This window comes from Protopterus annectens, chromosome 12.part0 (assembly GCF_019279795.1).
Source record: "Protopterus annectens isolate FY-2018-M chromosome 12.part0, PAN1.0, whole genome shotgun sequence".
Classification (NCBI taxonomy): Eukaryota; Metazoa; Chordata; order Ceratodontiformes; family Protopteridae; genus Protopterus; species Protopterus annectens.
The window spans coordinates 1,369,638,984-1,369,659,394 of record NC_056746.1 but is presented as its reverse complement, the minus strand read 5'-3'; the positions used below and the strand labels follow the sequence as shown (position 1 = coordinate 1,369,659,394).

Sequence of the window (20,411 nt, the reverse complement as noted above, 5' to 3'; positions counted from 1 at the left end):
CCAACCTATCCAGTTCTGTCAGTAACTTATCCAATATCACTTTCTCCATTATTTTTCCACAACATGACCAGTATGACTGAAACAGATTTTGCCAGTCAGAATGACACATTTTAAGGTCAAGCTCATTAAGAAAGCCTTTCCTTGATATATATCTGTAATTATATTTGTGTCTGTAATTAGGATGTTCCTTTCAGCAATATGCTAATGGCTGTATATTAGGAAGTACAATTGCACTTTGTGGCTTGAAATGTCTTTGGTTGTTACCACAGCACCTCTACTCGTGAAACACAGACTGATTAATTACTGTCTCCTTTCCTTGTAGTTAATATTGGGTTTTTGGAAAACTGCACAGGGTGTGTGATGTGTGCCGGAGACAATGGGTGTACAACCTGCCAGCCCAAGCTTTTCCTGCTGATCTGGAGGGAAGGTATTCGGCAGTATGGTGCATGTGTTCTAGCCTGCCCAGCTGGGTACTTTGGGGAACGAGGTCAAGATGTCAACAAATGCATAAGTAAGTTACATTTCCAGAACATTCATTGAAACTATTAATGTCAATCAACATGTGATTACCTTTGTCCCCAGTGTCATTTACAAATGACAAAGGAAATTAAAAATTATCTTGAGAAATTTGAATTGCAAAGTATATTTAATCCCATAAATATATGAAGATCACTTGGACAAGAGGATTCAAATAAAAACATTTTAGACAATCAATGAAAAATACCTACAGGTGCTGCATAGACATGCAAAGTTGACTACTAGATAATATGTTGGATTTTAATACTGCTTAATGTAAAAGGAATAATTAAAATTCCAAACTATGTTGCAGACAATTCATTGACAGTAAAGCAAAGTGGAAGTCAAGCGTGCGCGTGTGCGTTTACAGGGATCCCTAACGTTGCGTGCGTGTGTTTACAGGGATCCCTAACGTTTCCTTGAGTGACAGTTTCTCAATTGTAATTGTGTTGAATGAAAAGTAGTGAAGGTCAAATGATAAAATGACTGAGTTAGAAGAATATATATGGTGTTGTGTGGTGTGTGACAATATAGTCAAATATAAGTTGGCAGACTGGAGTTTTGTTTGAGTGTTGTTCGTCTCAGAAGGAGGGACTTGGGTTACCATAGGTAGGTCTAGTTTTTAGTCCAGCACCGAATGTTTTGGATGTAGGAAAACTTTTGGTATTAAAAGATGGGAATCTGTGTGTGAGTGTTTGTAGGCTAGGGATATAGTAAGGGCTAAAAAAAGAGATGGATTCAGTATAATGTGCCTTTTTTAGTTTCTCCAAATCTTTTGGGTTTCTAATACCACGACGGGAATGGACCCCATTCCTAAGTCTAAGTACAATCAAAGTTCATGAAATTAGTATTGTTTCAATCTTTAATGTCAGCCAAACATGCTTTCCACAGGACCCGCAAGGTGCCCAGTAATGGTTCCTTGTGCAGTTCGTACAGGATTACATGTATTGGTAACATACCTAAATACGATTGCAGATTCTTTTTTATAAGACCCGTTGCTCCTACTACTATTCGAACTGTCTGGGTATCTTTCTTCCACATTGGTCTCATTTCTGCCTGCAGATCATGGTATTTTATGACTTTGTGTCTCTCTGTATGCAAGACACTGTAGTCACTAGGTGTGGTCATTTCAAAAATCAATGGTACTTTTGTCTTCTTTTCATGGACCACTATATCCAGTTTTCTAGCATTGGTAATGGATGATCTCATGTGATGTAAACTTCATCATTTCCTATGATGCTTTGTGGCTCATGTTTCCAGTGTTTTTCAACCACATCAAGACCATAATGTTTGCACAATCCCCAGTGCAACAGTCTTGCTACATTATTATGCCTTTCAGTATGCAGGCCTTCGGCCATTAGTATGTCACAACCAGCAACAAGGTGTGCGACAGTTTCCAATTCATTTTTACAAAACGTACATTTGTCTGTTTCTCCCACATGTTCAATGGACTTTGTAAACCAGCATGTACATATCCCACTGTCTTGGGCTGCCAATATTAACCTTTCATCTCTTGGTTTGAATTTGCCTCTCCTTAACCATTTCTGCATTTGTTTCTGATCAGCATGAGGTTCTTCTAGGAGTTTTCTATACTTGCAACTATATTTATGCATTTTCCATATCTCTTGCCTTCTCATCTGGTTATTCACCTTATATTGTTTTTTTTGCTCATTCATTTGCTGCCTGATTTTTATCTACTTCTGGTTTGATTTCCATTTCTGCTTCACACTGATATGCTTCTGCTAGATTAAGCAGAGAAGTCATCTTAAATTTATTCTCCTCATGTTTCAAAACCTTCACTATGTTTGGGTCTTGTGAGGTCAGCAGATAGTGGAGTCCCACAATTGCAGCTCTATTCATGTAATCAGTTTCAAGGAGGCCCATCCTTCCTTCAGAATGGGGAATATACAATCTTGGTATGCACTGATTTTTATAAATCATTTGGTGAGTGTGAAGCATCCTTCTTGTTCTCCTATCTAATCTATCCAACACAATCTGGGGCCAGTCAGTCACTCCAAAGCTGTAAGTTAGGACAGGAAGAGCAAATTGGTTTATACCTTGGATTTTGTTCCTAGATGTCAGCGCTGTTTTCAGGATTAATTATGTCTTCTAAAGTATTCCTTACTAGGTTTTATTCACATTTATTCATGTTTTATCATTGATCCTTCATCAATTCCCAAATATTTATATGCTTCCTCTTGCTCAAGTTCTTTTATATCACATTCTTGTCCCAAACTGATGTTTTCTGGTGCTGCAGTTTTCCTGATTTAAAGGTTGCTTTTGCACATTTATCAAGCTCAAATGACATTCTTATATCATCTGAAAAAGGTTTGTCAACTTGCAGTTGTACTTCCAGTTCCTCATCTGATGAGCTATACAGTTTTAAATCTTCAACAAAGAGAAGATGAGAAGTCTTTACACTTTGTTTTCTAGGAGATAAATTATAGCCATGGCCTAAGGTGTTAAGTAGACAGCTTAATGGGTTAAGGGCAAGGCAGGATAGCAGCGGTGACAGAGAGTCACCCTGGAATATCCCTCTTTGAATTTTTATCCCTGTGATAATAATTTGTCCATTATCATGGCTTAATTGCAAAGTGGTCTGCCACTGTTTCATGGTCACTTTAATGTAGTCGATCAGTGTAGGTGTATCTTATACATTTTTAAGCACTCTTTTATCCATGAATGTGGGATATTATCAAATGCTTTTTTGTAGTCAATCCAAGCCATACTTAGATTCTTCCCCTTTTTATAGTTCTCCACTATGACTTTATTTAACAACAAATGATCCTTTATTCCATATGAATTTCTTTTATTGCTCTATTGTTCTACCGCCATAAACTGAGTTTTCTTCTAAATGTCTATAAACTCTGTTGGCATCAGTTCCCATGTTTAGTTTATGCGTTGTTGGAAGGTAAGTTATTGGTCTATAATTTTTTAGGGTAACTTGCAGGTTCACTCTTAAGTAGGAGCATTGTTTTTCCCTGTTGTTAGCCAGGTTGGTGTCTGTTTGGGGTACACATATAAATAGCTCTTACTAATGACTAAATCTTTGTGCAAAGATGGTAGTACTTTTAGCCAAACGTTAGGTACTGCATCTGGGCATTGGGTTTTCCAATTAGAGAGTTTTCTTAACTTTGTTTCAATCTCTCTGGCTGTTACTTCATCCCATTTCATATCCTGTACCTTTAAACTTCTTATTCTTTCTTTTACTTCTTCTATCCATTTAACATCTTTATTGTTCCACAGGATCTTCATAGATACTTCTCCAAAATGTATCTATTTCTTCTTTTTTTGGCAGTCTTTCAATTCCTTTTACCTTGTTTCCAAATTCTCAACACTTTTTGGCGTCATCAATAAATTGCTTATTTTGTATTTTTCCTTTATATTTACCTGTGTATCTTCTATGTTTTTCGGCCTGTGCTGACATTTTTAGTTTGTTATTTGCGTTAGTGCATGATAGAGCCTGGTCTGTTCTACTATTGCATATTGCTTTTATCACGTCTATCTTTCTCAGTATTTTTGTTGATCTGTTCCCTCTTCTATACTCTAACAGTGACACTTACTGTCTTAATTGTTTTATAATTTTCTCTATTTGTACTTCCATGATAGTATTCGATTTCTCCCCTTCCTTTCCCTCACTACCCTGTGCTCTTGTGGTAGAACTTTATCAGTTATTAATTTAGCTGCACAGTAATATATCCTGTTTACTTCTGTTATATCGCATGAATCTCTATGGACAGTCCTAATTACTGTGTTCATATTTTTTATCAATCTTCTGATTTTTTGCGTTTTATTGACCTTTTGCAGTCTATTTCTTTAAATGATCTTAATATCTCTATGTCTATTAAATTAATCAACTCTTCTCTTAGCTCATTTTCTTCTAAACTGAGGGCACATTTTTTGATTTCCATTTCCTGCAGGCATTCTATAGAAAGTTCTATAGCATCTTCCTGTGGCACATTCTCTTCACTTTCATCCTGTGCCATCCCTTACTCTGTCATATGGGAACTTACTGGCCAATCAGTCCTCAACCTTGACTGTATCAGTGTTTCCACAGTTTTCTGTTCCTTCCATTGCTGTCCAGCTTCAAGTGAACGATACTGATTTCCTGTGGAAGGCTCCAAAATATCTTCATATGGCACCTGGCCAATTACTTCCTGTTTCACTTGTTTCCCCTTAATTTGAATATCTATTGCTCTATCCTTTTCTGGTGCATCCTGAATTAAATTTTCTACATTGAATCCTTCACTTCACAAGTACTCCACAACCTCAGTTTCTATTTCTTTAACTCCTCCATCACTAATCTCCTTTTCTTCTTTGTCTTGTTTTTTGTATTGTAAAGTTGTCCATGTCCGGGTTCCTTTGCCTGTATTTCTCTTCAAATATCTTTGGTGCTGCTCATTTTATATTGGTTAGTTTTGCTTTCTCCTTTGCATAAATATTGCATGATATTAAATCTCTTTTTCTTTTCCATCTCCATATTTCTTTTTTATACTTTGGAAAAATCTCGAGGTTTTGTTGTTTATTTTTGTACTTCCTCAGATGCTACTTTTTCCAAACAGATTAAAGTTTCTTGATTTATAAACTGTTTTTCACAAATCTGTTGTATTAACAAATGCAATTTTTTATTTGAAGCTTCTAACAGGTTTTCTTGTGGAAGTATTTTTCCTTCCTCTAATTTGTTTCTTAATCATTTTGTATATCTTGTGTCTGGAAATTCTGGGCTTTTTGCATAACAATAACAATACATCATTTTTTTCTTATCCTCCACAGTCCACTTTATTGTCTTTATTGCTCTTCTTTGGCCTATTGTTTTTTGTGATTTTTGTGGACTACTAATTCCTTCTACAACAGGGAGGCCATGCTCTCCCTGGGCCTGGTCTGGCCCCATTGTAATGTTTCCATATTTTGAGGATTCTATACTGTCATCTTTCCAGTCCTGGCACCAGTGTGTCTACCAGGACTGGGCACATTTTTATCCTGCGTCTTGTGCACCCAGCTATCTTTTTTAATTTTTGACCTACTTCTGTCCATGATATGTGCTATATAAATACAGTCTATATATCAGTGTTGTCTTGGTGAGATTTTGTGAAAAACAGGGTCCACCTCGCGAAGGTACTCACTAAGACTTGAGGATGAATCCAATTTCAGCACTACTACTCTCCTTTACTTGCTGACTTATCATCTCTCCATTCAGACCTTGTCAGATTTAGCACCCTGTTCCCACGAATGTGCGGTGCAGTGCTGGAGAGAGGTGGCCCCCTTCCATACACACTCTGACCCAGTGATGAGCAGCCCTCCTCGCCAACCTTGCTGCTGGCTTTCCCTGGCCAACCAGAGATCTTCAGCTCTGCGACATCATTACTTTTAGATGGGATTTTGACTTAGAGGCATTCAGTCATAATTCCACAGATGGTAGATTCCCACCATTGGCTCTTTAGCCAGGCACATACACCAAATGTCTGAACCTGCAGTTCCTCTCGTACTGAGGAGGATTAATTTCGCAACACCACATCATTAGTAGGGTAAAACTAACCTGTCTCATGATGGTCTAATCCCAGCTCACATTCCCTATTATTGGGTGAGCAGTCCAACACTTGGTGAATTCTACTTCACAATGATATGAAGAGCTGACATTGAAGGATCAAAAAATCCTTTGTGGTACTTCTGATGTGTCTGGAGAGTGCACAAATGTTTCCAGATCAGGGTTAGAATAAGGGTCAAAGGTTATGGAAGAGGATGTATTTAGTGATGTTTATGTGTTATGCTGAATGATATGCATGTCTCAGAATCTTGCAGTAGCATTACAGAATTTTTTAACCTAGTTTATGGTGAATGGTTGGGGTTAGGGGCCAGGCCAGGTTAAGGGTCAGCATGCATGAGACAAGACCTACTTTGGTTACATTTCCTTTCAGGTTATCTGCATGATTATGTGTGCATTTTGGGAGGTGCAGTGGTTAGCAATGTTACCTCACAAGACAGGTACTCTGGTTTGATTCCTGGCTCAGGTGCCTTCTGTGTGGAGTCTGCATGTCCTACCTGTATTTGTGTGGGTTTTCTCTGGGTGCTCTGGTTTCCCCCTACATTCCAAAGATATGCATCTGGAGTGTTTCTCCCTAGGCCTCTGCTGAAAATGGGCTCTGTTCCAGTTGAACTTTCCTGGTAAACAAATGCTGAATAAAATAATAAATAAATTATCCATCTGAATGTGTCATTTTAGGCCTTCTATTTTGCCATGAACTTTAGTATGTGATTGTGTTACTATTTTTGTACTTTACTGTATAATGCTTTACTGCTTTTATTTCACCAAATAATTCATTTAGGACAGATCAGAATCTAAAATACCTCATCCCATTACCTCATAGACAAAGAAAACTTTGTGTTCAATGCTTTTATTCTATAGGAAGTAGTTATAATGGAGATTGGTTGTTTATCAGTATACTTCTGTTTCTTTTCTTATGATTCAATTAAGAAATAAAAGCAAGAGGTCTGTATTCTAATCAGCATACCCCTGCCTGTTTTCTTACAGCCTATGAGTCAGTAAAAAAATAAAAAACAGAAGGGGTACGGTCTAATGTAGAAAGGCATTTTCAGTTATAGGTATGTCTACTTTTCACATCCTGTTGAATATAAAATAAGTGAAATTTATATTTCTAGATATTTATTTATTTAGCATTTGTTTACCGGGAAAGTCCAACTGGGACAGAACCCATTTTTAGTGGAGCCCCGGGGAAAAATGCTCCAGACACTTGTCTTTGGAAGAAACCGGAGCACCAGGAGGAAACTCAGGCACATGCAAGGGAGACATGCAGATTCCGCACAGAAGGCATCTCAGCCAAGAATTGAACTGAAGAACCTCGTGCTATAAGGTGACAATGCTAACCACTGCACCACTGTGCTGCCCATATACTTTTCTATTTTTGATAAAAGGTGTGTGTATGTGTGTGTGTGTGTGTGTGTGTGTATGTGTGTGTGTGTGTGTGTGTGTGTGTGTGTGTGTGTGTGTGTGTGTGTGTGTGTGTGTGTGTGTGTGTGTGTGTGTGTGGTGGAGTGGGGTTCTGTGTGGAGGGTAGCTGATTAGACAATTTCCTACATAGTTATGTCAGTCCATATTAGTAGCCAGGAAAACTCGCTATGTCTTTTTTATTGCTACTGTTCATTTATTTTCTGTTTATCATGCAATTCTCATTAGGCATAATCTATAGACTAGATGTAATTTGCCAGGATACTGGAAAAATCACCGTGTACGTGATGCTGTCAGAGTGATTGAAGTGGTAGTGCTATAGGGTATGGTTGCAGATCTGTTAGCTGCAGAAATTACATCAGGCACTGCTTAGGGCAGCCAAGACTGTATGCAAATATGGTGTGTGTGTGTATGTTTTCTGTAGACATTGGCTGGTAGTGATGAGAAACTGGAAGGTGTGACCAATGAAAGAGTAGCCATCTTGTTTTGTAATAGTTGAGAGGAGCCTGAAAAGGTAAAACAGACTGCGGTTGGCACATTGGCGACCATAGTGAAGAGATAACAAACTACAGGCAAGAGACATGTAGAAAGAAGCACGGTTTTAAGTATGTCTAAAAATAATAGATTGTTTTCATCACCAGGAAAGACTATATTGAACTGAAGCATTTGACTGGTGAATGTCCAGATTTTTGCCTTATATTTTTAGTCTGTTTCATATAAAATTTGTGATCTTCTGGCAAATCGTTGAGAACTGAAGTCACTAAATAATGACACGCATGAGTTTCTGAGTTCATATCCGTCAGAAAATTCATGCCAATGCAAAACCTGTTATTCTAGCAACTTTCTAAGTTTATAAGAGTGATATTTAAAATCTGTAGCTATTTTTGGGTCTTTGCCCCCTCGTTATTTTTGGCTTTGTCCAGATTTTTTGCAGTAAGTGGTTGAGAGGTATGCAGTGGATTTTGCCAAAGTGAACTATGTGCCTCCATTGTGGAGTCCAGTGGGATACCTGATCTGATTTTTAAGTTGTTAACTATGGGGGGGGGGGTACCAACAGAAGAACAGAAGTTCCACTGACAAATGTTTGCTGCTTATCTAACAGCCTTTAATTAAACGAACAACATCAATACTAAGAAATGAAGGAAAGTCATTAATAATGTAGTAATACTGCTGTCAGATGTTCTGTTAAACTTTGGAATATGGGAAAAGGGGTGGGGAACTGAAGAATCATATATACTTGTATGCATTGTTTCTTCCTTTACTGTTTAATTCTAACATTGTTTGCCCATTGTTGCTCCAGGCTGAACCTGAAAATTGCCCACTGAGATATGTGTTCTACCCTAGTTAAAATAAATAAAGAAATATATAGCGAAATTACAGCTGGAATATTATTTAGTATCTTCTTTGAGTTCTTCATATTGGAAGAGATGGAGTACAGTAATTTGATAATGGATAACCTAAGCTATGTAATAAATGAACATTCAAGCTTTGGGTATAATATTGCAAAACGTTTATTTTGTGAGGAAGTGGTACATACTTAACACTGAAAAATAGTATAAAATGTAACTTTTGTAATATAAAGGGTCATATGTACAATAGTTGAGATAAAATTAATCTAGTGGCAATGTCAAAATGTATCAAGAGAATTATTGAGGAGTATACTGTAGGAAACAGGAAAATGCATTAAATCAGTTTTGATTGTCACCTGTAATGTTTCCTGCATTTTACAGTGCTTTCTCTGAATCTGAAATTTAAAGCTTTTAATTAAAAACATTTTACACTGCTTTCCAAATCTGTGCCCAGCTATTTAAATAATTTTTGAGTGGATTCTGTAATTTTTATGAACTTTAACTCTTTTTTTCTGAATTTGAAGGGAAGACCTGTTTTTTTTATTGATTTCTTTGGTTCCTTAGTTCAGCTACCTTGTACCTAGCCATACGTTGAACAGCACCACTCAAACCTGTACTCAACCGATGCAGTTACTTCAACTGATGTTTTACTGTTAGCAAGACAATACCAAGCCCTACCAGTAGTAAGCTGTGCTAAGGTGCTACCCCGGCTTTAAGATCACATTAAATTCCTTTAGCTGTTTCTTCCTTAGAGGTATACCAATGTTTATTCACTAAACTGCAAATATTTTATTGCGCTGATATTTTTTAAACTGCACTCATAAGAATTTATTTAAGCACGTTAATTAATGTGTAAGTAAGATTTACATTGCAAATTTCTATACTTTTGGACTACATGGATGGTCAGACAGTTTGTCTTCCATGATTTGTCAGCTTCAGAGCACTTGGTCTGCAAAGGCAATGTAGCAGTTACCTGATGCTGTCAGAAAATGAACTATTACTAACAGTATCACAAACTGTCTCTGAGAGATGCAATTATTTAGTTAATATGGAGACATTAGTATTACAAAAGAACACAACCCTTAAGCACAACACACCTTCACAGCACTCTCCACACAAATACCTGGAAAATTGTCATACAACGAGGCTGTAAAAAGTCATTGCTAAGGTTCCATGGTCAAACAAAACTACAACTCAGCAGAAACCAAACACCACAACACAGACTATACTATCTACAACAGAGAGTTACCAGAAAAAGAAATTCTCCCATACCCAGTACACATAAACCCTCTACCAATAACATCCTGATGGTAATGGGTGACTCCAAAGACCCCCTAGTAATAAAAACATGATGGTGATTGGCAAATCCATAGGACCTCAACAAAACAATATATACATGAGTGTGTTGGGCAACTCCATAGACCCTCTCCTAATAAAGCTATAATGGTGATGGGTGGCTCCATAGATGATCTACTAATTAAAACCATGAAGGTGATTGGGGATTCCATAGACCCTCTACTAATAAAAACATGATGGTGATAAGTGTCTCCATAGTTAGGCACACACACTCTACTGTTACAAGGCTGGACAAAAAGTAAGTTCATAGGTTCATAGGAGGTTACTAAGCTAATGGCCCTAGGGCCTTAACAAGCCTACCATGAAATACACTTGTTCCCTAGTTGACCATGGTTAGATGGTCATTGTTAGCAGAGAGAATCAGTGCACCGACTGCCCCAACCATGTGGGACATACGTGTTACTGCCAGGATGAATTTACGGTCTCCCATGCAATTGTCAAGGTTGCACTTGAATAGGTTAATAAATAAAGAAGAGTGAATGTAAATGAAAAATCAGAAATGAAGAAAAACAATCAGTATTTATTATGGACAATACTAGCAGTTGCTAGGAAATGTATCTCCAGGAAATGGAAGTCCAACTCTACTCCTTCTTTTGAAGAATTCTTAAGATTATTGAATGAAACAGCGCTGATAGAAATCAAAATCAAAGAACTGAGGATTTATCCCACACTATGAAGTAACAATCTGTGGAGGAAGATTCCATCCCTTATTGAGACTTTAAAAATTAACTCAGACTCTTCTTGAAAAAAAAAAAGAAAACATGTCTAATGTTTACATATATTTGAATCAAATTGGTTTCTTTTACAGCTATAACTTTAGGCCAAATGTAAATAATGCATATAGTTTTTTTGTTTAATCTATTTGAAAAAAAAAATCTTAGTCAAGATATTTGTTACCTTCTGAAGAAAAATAATAAAAACTTTTGAGAAATAAAGAAGATAACTAGGTGCACAAGACCCAGGATAAAAAAGTGCCCAATCCTGCTAGGACCACTGGTACAAGGACTGGAAAAAATGACAGTGTAGAATCCTCAGTTGCCGAGACATGGAAATATTCCTGCAGTGGGGCTAGGCCAGGCCCAGGGGGAAGATGGTCCTCCCAGGTGTAGAAGGAAGTAGCAGTCCACAAGAATTACAAAAACTAATAGGCCAAAAAAGAGCCATACAAACGATATAGTGGACTGTTGAGCATAAAAAAGAAATGATATATTTCTACTATTACGCAAGAAGCCCCGAATTTCCACACAAAAGATGAGAAATGATTAAGAGAGAAATTAGAGGAAAGAAAAAAATACTTCCACGAGAAAAACTGTCAGAAGCTTCAAATAAAAAACTGGGTTCATTAATACAACAGATCCATGAAAAACATTATAGAGACCAAGAAACATTGTGACTGAAGAAGTGTGAAAATTTAAAGAACAAAATTTAAAGATGTTTGAAGGGTATAAAAAACAAATATGGATATAGAAAAGAAAGAGATATCTGACATGGTGCAATATTTATGCAAAGGAGATAACCAAACTAATGAACACGAAAAAGGCAGTCCCAAAGATATTCTAAGAGAAATGCAAGCAAAGGCATCCAGATATGGAACATTTTCACAATAAAAAAATAATATCACAAAGAGGGAATATAGAACAGAAGAATAGTCAAGTAGAAATTAAAAAGTAGAAGCTGAAGTTATGAAATATTTGTGAAGTGAAGGATTTAGTGTAGAAAGTCTATCACAGGTTACATCACAGCATGATGGAACAACGAGTCCCCAAAATAAGGAGAAACAAGAGAAGCAGGAGACACCTGAAGAAGAAAGATGGACATGGGAAAGAAAAAGAGATTTAATATGGTGCAATATTTATGCAAAGAGAAACCAAAACTAATCAATGAAAAAAGAACAGCACCAAAGATATTTGAAGAGAAATACAGATAAAGACATCCAGATGTGGAAAATTTAACAATACAAAAAAACAAGAAAACAAAAGGAAGGAAAAGTAGAAAAGATGATTAGTAATAGAGAAGTTAAAGAAATAGAAACTGAGGTTTTGGATTACCTGCAAAGTGAAGGATTTTGTGTAGAAAATTTAACTCAGATGACAATACAACAGGATAGAGCAATGGACACCCAAATTAAGGAGACACCAGTGGAGCAGGAAGCATCTAATCAGTTGACATATGAAGATACTTTGGAGCATCCCATAGAAAACCAGTACAGATGTTCAATTGGAGCTATACAGCAAGGGAAAGAACAGGAAACTGTGGCAACTCTGACACAGTCAATGTCATGGAGTGATAGGCCAGTGAGTACCCATATGACAGAACAACGGATGGCACAGGATGAAACTGAAGAGAATGTGTCACAGGAAGATGCTCTAGAATCTTCTATAAAATGACAGCAGGAAACGGAAAACAAAAAATGTGCCCTCAGTTTAGAAGAAAATGAGCTAAGAGAAGAGTTGCTTGATTTAATAGAGATGGATAGACATATTAGGACCAATGAAAGAAATAGACTGCAGAAGGTCAATAAATTCCAAAAAGTTAGAAGTTTGGTAAAAGAAATGAACACAGTAACTAGGACTGTCCATAGAGATCCATGTGATATAACAGAAGTAAATAGGATATATTACTGTGCAGCTAAATTAATAACAGATAAAGTCCTTCCACAACAACACACGGTAGTAAGGGAAAGGACGGGGAGAAATCGAATGCCATCATGGAAGTATCGAAAAGAGAAAACTATAAAGCAATTAAAACAAGAAGAGTGACTAGTAGAAGAGTATAGAAGTGGGAACAGATCAACAAGAATATTCAGAAAGATAGACATAATAAAAAGCAATGAGCGGTATTATAACAGATCAGGATTTACTGTGCACTATTACAAGTAATAAACTAAAAATATCATCACAGGCAGAAAAATCTGGAAGATACCTAGATGAATATAAAAGAAACATACAAAATAAGCAATTTATTGATGACCCAAAAATGTTTTATAGAGAATTGGGAAACAAGGAAAAAGGAAATGAACGGCCACCAAAAAAAGAAGAAATCGATACATTTTGGATAAATATCTATGAAGATCCTGTGGAACATAACAAAGATGCCAAATGGATAGAAGAAGTAAAAGAAAGAATAAGAAGTTCAAATGTACAACATATGAAATGGGATGAAGTAACAGCCAGAGAGATTGAAACAAAGTTAAGAAAAGCCTCTAATTGGAAAACCCCAGGCCCAGATGCATTACCTAACTTTGGGTTAAAAGTATTAATCTTTGCAGGAAGATTTAGCCATGAGTAAGAACTAGTTATATGCACACCCCAAACAGAGAACAACCTGGCTAACACCAGGAAAAACCATGCTCCTGCTTAAGAGCGAACTTGCAAGCCACCCTAAAAATTATAGACCAATAACTTGCCTTCCGATGATGTATAAACTATACACTGGAATTAATGCTAACAGAGTTTATAGTCATTTAGAAGAAAATTCAATTAAGTCAATGGAATAAAAGGATAAAAGAAAGTCATATGGAATAAAGGATCATTTGTTTTTAAAGTCATAGTGGAGAACTTCAAAAAGGGGAAGACTCTAACTACGGCATCGATAGACTACAAAAAAGCATTTGATAGTATCCCACATTCATGGATAAAAGAGTGCTTACAATGTATAAAATACCCTACACTAATAAAGTACATCATAGTTACCATGAAACAGTGGCAGACTACTTTGTAGTTAAGCCACGATAAAGGACAAATTATTATTCCAGGGATACAAATTTAAAGAGGGATATTCCAGGGTGGCTCTCTGTCACCACTGCTCTTTTATCTTGCCCTTAACCCATTAAGCTGTCTGCTTAACAGATTAGGTCATGGCTATAATTTGGCTCTCAGAAAGCAACAAAGTATAAAGACTTCTCATCTTTGCTGTATAGTGATTTAAAACTGTATAGCTCATCAGATGAGGAACTGAAAGCACAACTGAAAGTAATCAAAATTTTTTCAGATGATATAAGAATGTCCTTTGGTCTTGTTAAATGTGCAAAATCAACCTTTAAAGCAGGAAAACTGCAGCACCAAGAAAACATCATTTTGGGACAAGAATGCGATATAAGAGAATTTAAGCAAGGGGGAACATGTAAATATTTGGCAATTGATGAAGGATCAACAATAAAACATGAACAGATGTGAATAAAACCTAGTAATGAATATTTTAGAAGACTGAAAACAGCATTGACATCTAGAACAAATTTCAAGCTATTTGCTCTTCCGTCCTAACTTACAGCTTTGGAGTGATTAACTGGCCCCAAAATGTGTTGGATAGATTTGACAGGATGCTTCATGCTCATCAATGATTTATAAAAATCAGTGCATACCAAGATTATATGTTCCCCGTTTCGACGGAGGTATGGGCCTCTTTGAAATTGATTACATGTATAGATCTGCAATTGTGGGACTCCACATATATCTGCTGACCTCACAAGACCCATAGATAGTGATAGTTTTGAAACATGAGGAGAATAAATCTAAGATGACTTCCAAGCTTAGTCTAGAAAAAGCACATTGGTGTCAAGTGGGAATAGAATTCAAACCTGAAGTAGATAAAAGTCAGGCAGCAACTGAATGTATCAAAAAACAAAAAGAAAGAATATAAGGTAAAGGATCAGATGAGATGGCAAGAAATGTGGAAAATGCATAAATATAGTTGCAAGTATAGAAAACTCCTGGAACAACCTCATGCTGATCAGGATTGAACACGGGAATGGTTAAGGAGAGGTGCATTCAAACCAAAAGGCAAAAGGTTAATATTGGCGTCCCAAGATACTGTACTACATACATGTTGATTTACAAAGTCCATTGAACATGTGGGAGAAACAGACAAATGTAAGTTGGTTTTGTGAAACAGAATTGGAAGCAGTTGCACACCTTGTTGTTGGTTGTGTCATACTAATGGCAGAAGGACTATATACTGAAAGGCATAATAATGTGGCAAGACTGTTGCACTGGGGATTGTGCAAGCATTATAATACTGAAGTAGCTGAAAAACACTGGAAGCACGAGCCACAAAGCATCATAGAAAATGACGAAGTCTATATATCACATGGGATCACCCATTACCAACAGTTCAAAAGATGGATGTGAGAAAAACAGATATAGTGGTTCATGAAAAGAAGATAAAAGTAGCATTGATCATTGAAATCATTACACCCAGTGACTACAGTGTCTTGCATAGAGACAAACAAAAAGTCATAAACTATCAGGATTTGCAGGCAGAAATGAGAGCAATGTGAAAGATATGCAGACAGTTCCAGTAGTAGTAGGAGCAATGGGCCTTATAAAAAGAATCTATAATCGTATTTAGATATATTACTGATACATGTAACTCCATACAGAGTTCAGAAGTAGCCATTACTGAGTACACTGTAGGTGCTGCGAAAAGCACTTCTAGCTAACATCAAAGATTGAAGCAATACTAATTTCCTGAACTTTGATCATACTTTGACTTAGGAATGGGGTCCATTCCAGTCATGGTATTAGAAACCCAAGAGACTTGCAGAAATTAAAAAGGTGAATTTACAGTCTCCCATCTAATTGTCAAGGTTGGTGGGAGTTTATTCCAGAAGAGCAGCAATCTCTGAAAGACATATCTGTCTCTCCAACATGTTCTGTTAATGTCAGAGGCTTGGTTGAGCTCTTTGGAGTGAGTGACTCATTCCATTTGATTTGTAGATGTGCAGCATATCCATTAGGGCAAGATCAGAGATTGCTCTGTAGGCCATGCACAGGTCACCTCTCAGCAGCCCGTAGGATACAGAGTACAGAGACATGACCTTCAGTCTTTCCATGTAGGTCATGTTTTGCAGGTCCTCAATTTTCTTGGTTAGAAACCACTGTGGTCTCTCCAGTTGTTCATTTATTTATTTATTATTTGTTTAGTGGGAAAGTCCAACTTGGAACAAAGCCAATTTTCAGCAGAGGCCCGGGGAGAAACACTCCAGATGCATGTCTTCGTAACATGGGAGAAAACCCACATGACCACAGGGAGGACAAGCAGACTCCATACAGAAGGCACTCCAGCTGAGTATTGAACTGGAGAACCTCTTGCTGTGAGGTGACAATGCAGCCGCTGCACCACTGCGCCATCCATAGGTTCATAGGTTCATAGGTTGGTACTAGGCTATCATCCCTAGGGCCTATACAAGCCTAGCCATAACAATTCCCTGGATATTTCTTCCCACAATATTTACTTCTCTTCTGGACCCCTGTCTAGCAGGGTGACTGACATGATCCCCAGGGTGAATTTCCTATCTCCCATCCAATCATCAAGGTTCCTTTTGAAGAGGGCCAAGGAGGCACTCTGCTTGACATGTATGGGCAGTCTATTCCAGAGTATGGGGAGTCTCTGGGTCAGGAACCTATCCCTCCAGCATGTTTTGTTCATTGTGATGACAAAGTTTAGATCCCTGGACCGTGTGGCTCTGAGGGATTGGGATTTCTTTAAGTGGAGCATATCCAACAGCTCAGGGTTTGACATGGCCTTGTATGTTAAGCAGAGATTGCCTCTGAGTAGACAATATGCCACAGAGTATAGCTGGAGTTTTTTTAGATGGTCAGCATATGGCATCTGCTTTAGGCCTGTGATTCTTTTAGTGAGGTATTTCTGTGGCCTTTCTAGCTGTTGCAGATGTCTTGTGAGGTACATACCAAATGGGGCATTATACTCTATAATGGGTCTAATGAGGGATGAGTACAGTGGGACAATGACCTCCTTTTTTCTGGATGAAAATCCCTTAGTGATGAGGTGTGCCACATAGAAGGATTTCCTGACTGTTGTGGCGATGTGGTTATGGAAAGTGAGACCACTGTCCACTTGTGTCCCTAAGTCTGTCATCACACTTTCGATGTTTAGTGTACTGCCACCTATGTGGTAATTCATGGGTACATGTTTTTTTCCAAAGGGGATAACTATACATTTCTTGGCATTAAGATTGAGCCCCATGGCTCTGGCACCAGGCATCTGTTTCTGTATGGCCCTTTTGTAGAATATCCACATCATTTGGGGATTCAATAATGGCTCCCAGTTTGCAGTCATCTGTGAACTTTGTTAGCCAGAGTCCCTTAGTGTTGGCCTGTACTTCAGAGAAGTAGATGCCAAACAAGAGTGGTCCCAGGACTGAACCTTGAGGTACTCCACTTGCCGCTTGTCTGGAGCTGGATTTAGAGTTGGCTACCTTTACAGTCTGGGTTCTGTCAGTAAGCCAGTTGGCAACCCATCAAGTGATGTAGGGGTTTATGCCCAGCTTAAGTAAGTTTATCTATGATTCCAGAGTGGGGGATGTTGTCAAAGGCCTTGGCAAGGTCCAGATAGGCTGTGTGGACCGCCTTACCCTCATCCACAGCTCTAGAGACTGATTCAAAGAAGTCAATCAGGTTCAGGAGACAAGATTGGCCCTTCACAAACCCAAACTGGGTGGGGTCCAGTGTTTGAAGGTTGCCAATGTCTTTGTTTATAAGTTCCATGATAATGTGTTCCATGCCCTTGCAGATCAGGCTCATCAGACTGATGGGATGGTAGTTCCTGGGATCCAAGGTGGATCCCCCCTTGTGGAGTGGGATAACTGTAGCTGTGCGCCACTCAGTGGGCATGAAGCCTGAGGTGAGGCTATGATTAAAAATGACACTTAGGTGAGGTGCCAGTTCATTTTGTAGTTCATGTAGTACAATCTTTCTCCATTTGTTGCAGGTGTCTGGTGAGGTACATGCAAAAGGGAGCCTTGTACTCAATTAGTGGTCTGATGAGGGTGGAGTATAGAGGAGTTAAATGTGCACCTAATCTGTTCACTAGCAGGTTGGCAATTTCTTCAGGTTCACTGTGAGTAGTACCCTCCACAATCAGTTCAGCAATTAGCTGGGCATTCCCTTTAAGATTTCAGACATAGCTAAAGAAAGCCTTATGATTGTCTTTAGCTAGATGATAATTTAGCCTTATAATTGGCTATAGAGGACTTTACAAGATATATAATTTGCTTGTTCAAGATGTGGATGGTGTTCTTCCTCTGGTGAGTAAGTTCCCTCTTGTTCTTGGATAAGAGTTTCTTCCTTTTGTTATATAACCTATGCTGTCCAAGTGGTCTGTTTCTTTGTGAGGACCTGATTTTGATACTCACAGGTACAGCTGAGTTTATACAGTTGTATAAATGTACATACTGGGCTCTGTGTACTCCCCTGCATAGGAGTCATTATTTGCTGTGTTAGCGGGGGGGTTGAAACTTTTTATACCAACCCTTAGTAGGTTAAAGTTTGCTTTGGAGAAATTGTTCAGTTTGATTGTTCCTATGGGGGTGTCCAGTCTGACCCTTACTTGAAACGAGAATGATTTATGGTCTGATCTCACCAGGGAGGGTAACCCACAGGTGATAGTGCAGTGAGTACCATATCCAGGACATCTGAGCCTCTTGCACTGGTGCAGACTAGATGTTCTAGAGCATTTGAATTAACAAAGTCCAGGAACCTCACAGTGATCACTGTTCAGGTATGTCATCCAGTCTATGGATGGATAGTAGATAGTTGAAGTCTCCCATGACCAAAGTGTTTGGCTGTATAGGTAGTGATTCTAACAAGTCCAAGTAGTCAGTGCGTTTCTCTTGGTTAATGGTGGTGAGCTGTAGCTAGCAATGATGTGGTAGGGTGTTTTACCTATATTTAATTGTACCTGGAGTAGCTTTAGAGAGTCATACTGTTTAACCAGTCTCGAGGTGTATTTGGATTTAATGAGGAAGGACACCCCTCCATCTTTGGTTCTTTCATGCTCGTTTTGGGGTCTGAATGTGTGGAAGGCATTGTAGTCTTGCACGACTGGGGTGCTGTCTGTGGCCTTGCACCTTTCCGTGACTGCACAGATGTCAGCATCTTCCAAGGTGAGGAGTGCTTCCAGGGAGTGCAGTCTTGTGTTGAGGCTCCCAGCATTAACCAGCACAACCTTGAGTTTGTCTTGAGTGGATTTCTTTACATCAGGAAATTTTTTGTTTTGACATTGCCTAAAAAAGGCACTATGCAGATGCAAGTGTCTTTGCCAGTGTCCAAAAGCCTTGAGGAGACTGGTGAGGATCATCTCTGGTAAAGCAGTGTGGTCTGTCGACTGTGTCCATCCAGGCTGACACATACTGGATCCCCCTGGTAAAGCAGTGTGGTCTGTCGACTGTGTCCGTCCAGGCTGACACATACTGGATCCCCCTGGTAAAGCAGTGTGGTCTGTTGACTGTGTCCGTCCAGGCTGACACATACTGGATCCCCCTGGTAAAGCAGTGTGGTCTGTCGACTGTGTCCGTCCAGGCTGACACATACTGGATCCCCCTGGTAAAGCAGTGTGGTCTGTCGACTGTGTCCATCCAGGCTGACAGATACTGGATCCCCCTGGTAAAGCAGTGTGGTCTGTCGACTGTGTCCTTCCAGGCTGACAGATACTGGATCCCCCTGGTAAAGCAGTGTGGTCTGTCGACTGTGTCCGTCCAGGCTGACACATACTGGATCCCCCTGGTAAAGCAGTGTGGTCTGTCGACTGTGTCCGTCCAGGCTGACACATACTGGATCCCCCTGCTAAAGCAGTGTGGTCTGTCGACTGTGTCCATCCAGGCTGACACATACTGGATCCCCCTGCTAAAGCAGTGTGGTCTGTCGACTGTGTCCATCCAGGCTGACAGATACTGGATCCCCCTGCTAAAGCAGTGTGGTCTGTCGACTGTGTCCATCCAGGCTGACACATACTGGATCCCCCTGGTAAAGCAGTGTGGTCTGTCGACTGTGTCCGTCCAGGCTGACAGATACTGGATCCCCCTGCTAAAGCAGTGTGTCTGTCGACTGTGTCCGTCCAGGCTGATACATACTGGATCCCCCTGCTAAAGCAGTGTGGTCTGTCGACTGTGTCCGTCCAGGCTGACACATACTGGATCCCCCTGGTAAAGCAGTGTGGTCTGTCGACTGTGTCCATCCAGGCTGACACATACTGGATCCCCCTGGTAAAGCAGTGTGGTCTGTCGACTGTGTCCGTCCAGGCTGACACATACTGGATCCCCCTGGTAAAGCAGTGTGGTCTGTCGATTGTGTCCGTCCAGGCTGACATTTACTGGATCCCCCTGGTAAAGCAGTGTGGTCTGTCGACTGTGTCCTTCCAGGCTGACACATACTGGATCCCCCTGGTAAAGCAGTGTGGTCTGTCGACTGTGTCCATCCAGGCTGACACAT

The 20,411-nt window shown here is 39.1% G+C and overlaps 1 protein-coding gene across 1 annotated transcript in view; it reads left to right on the top strand.

Moving 5' to 3' along the window:
* The window catches only part of RSPO4 (R-spondin 4), a 922,830-nt gene that overhangs the window by 497,911 nt on the left and 404,508 nt on the right, over positions 1–20,411 (top strand). The window contains exon 2 of the mRNA XM_044090426.1: positions 323–511. Coding sequence (XP_043946361.1) covers positions 323–511 — 189 coding nt within the window. The remainder of the gene's footprint in view (positions 1–322; positions 512–20,411) is intronic.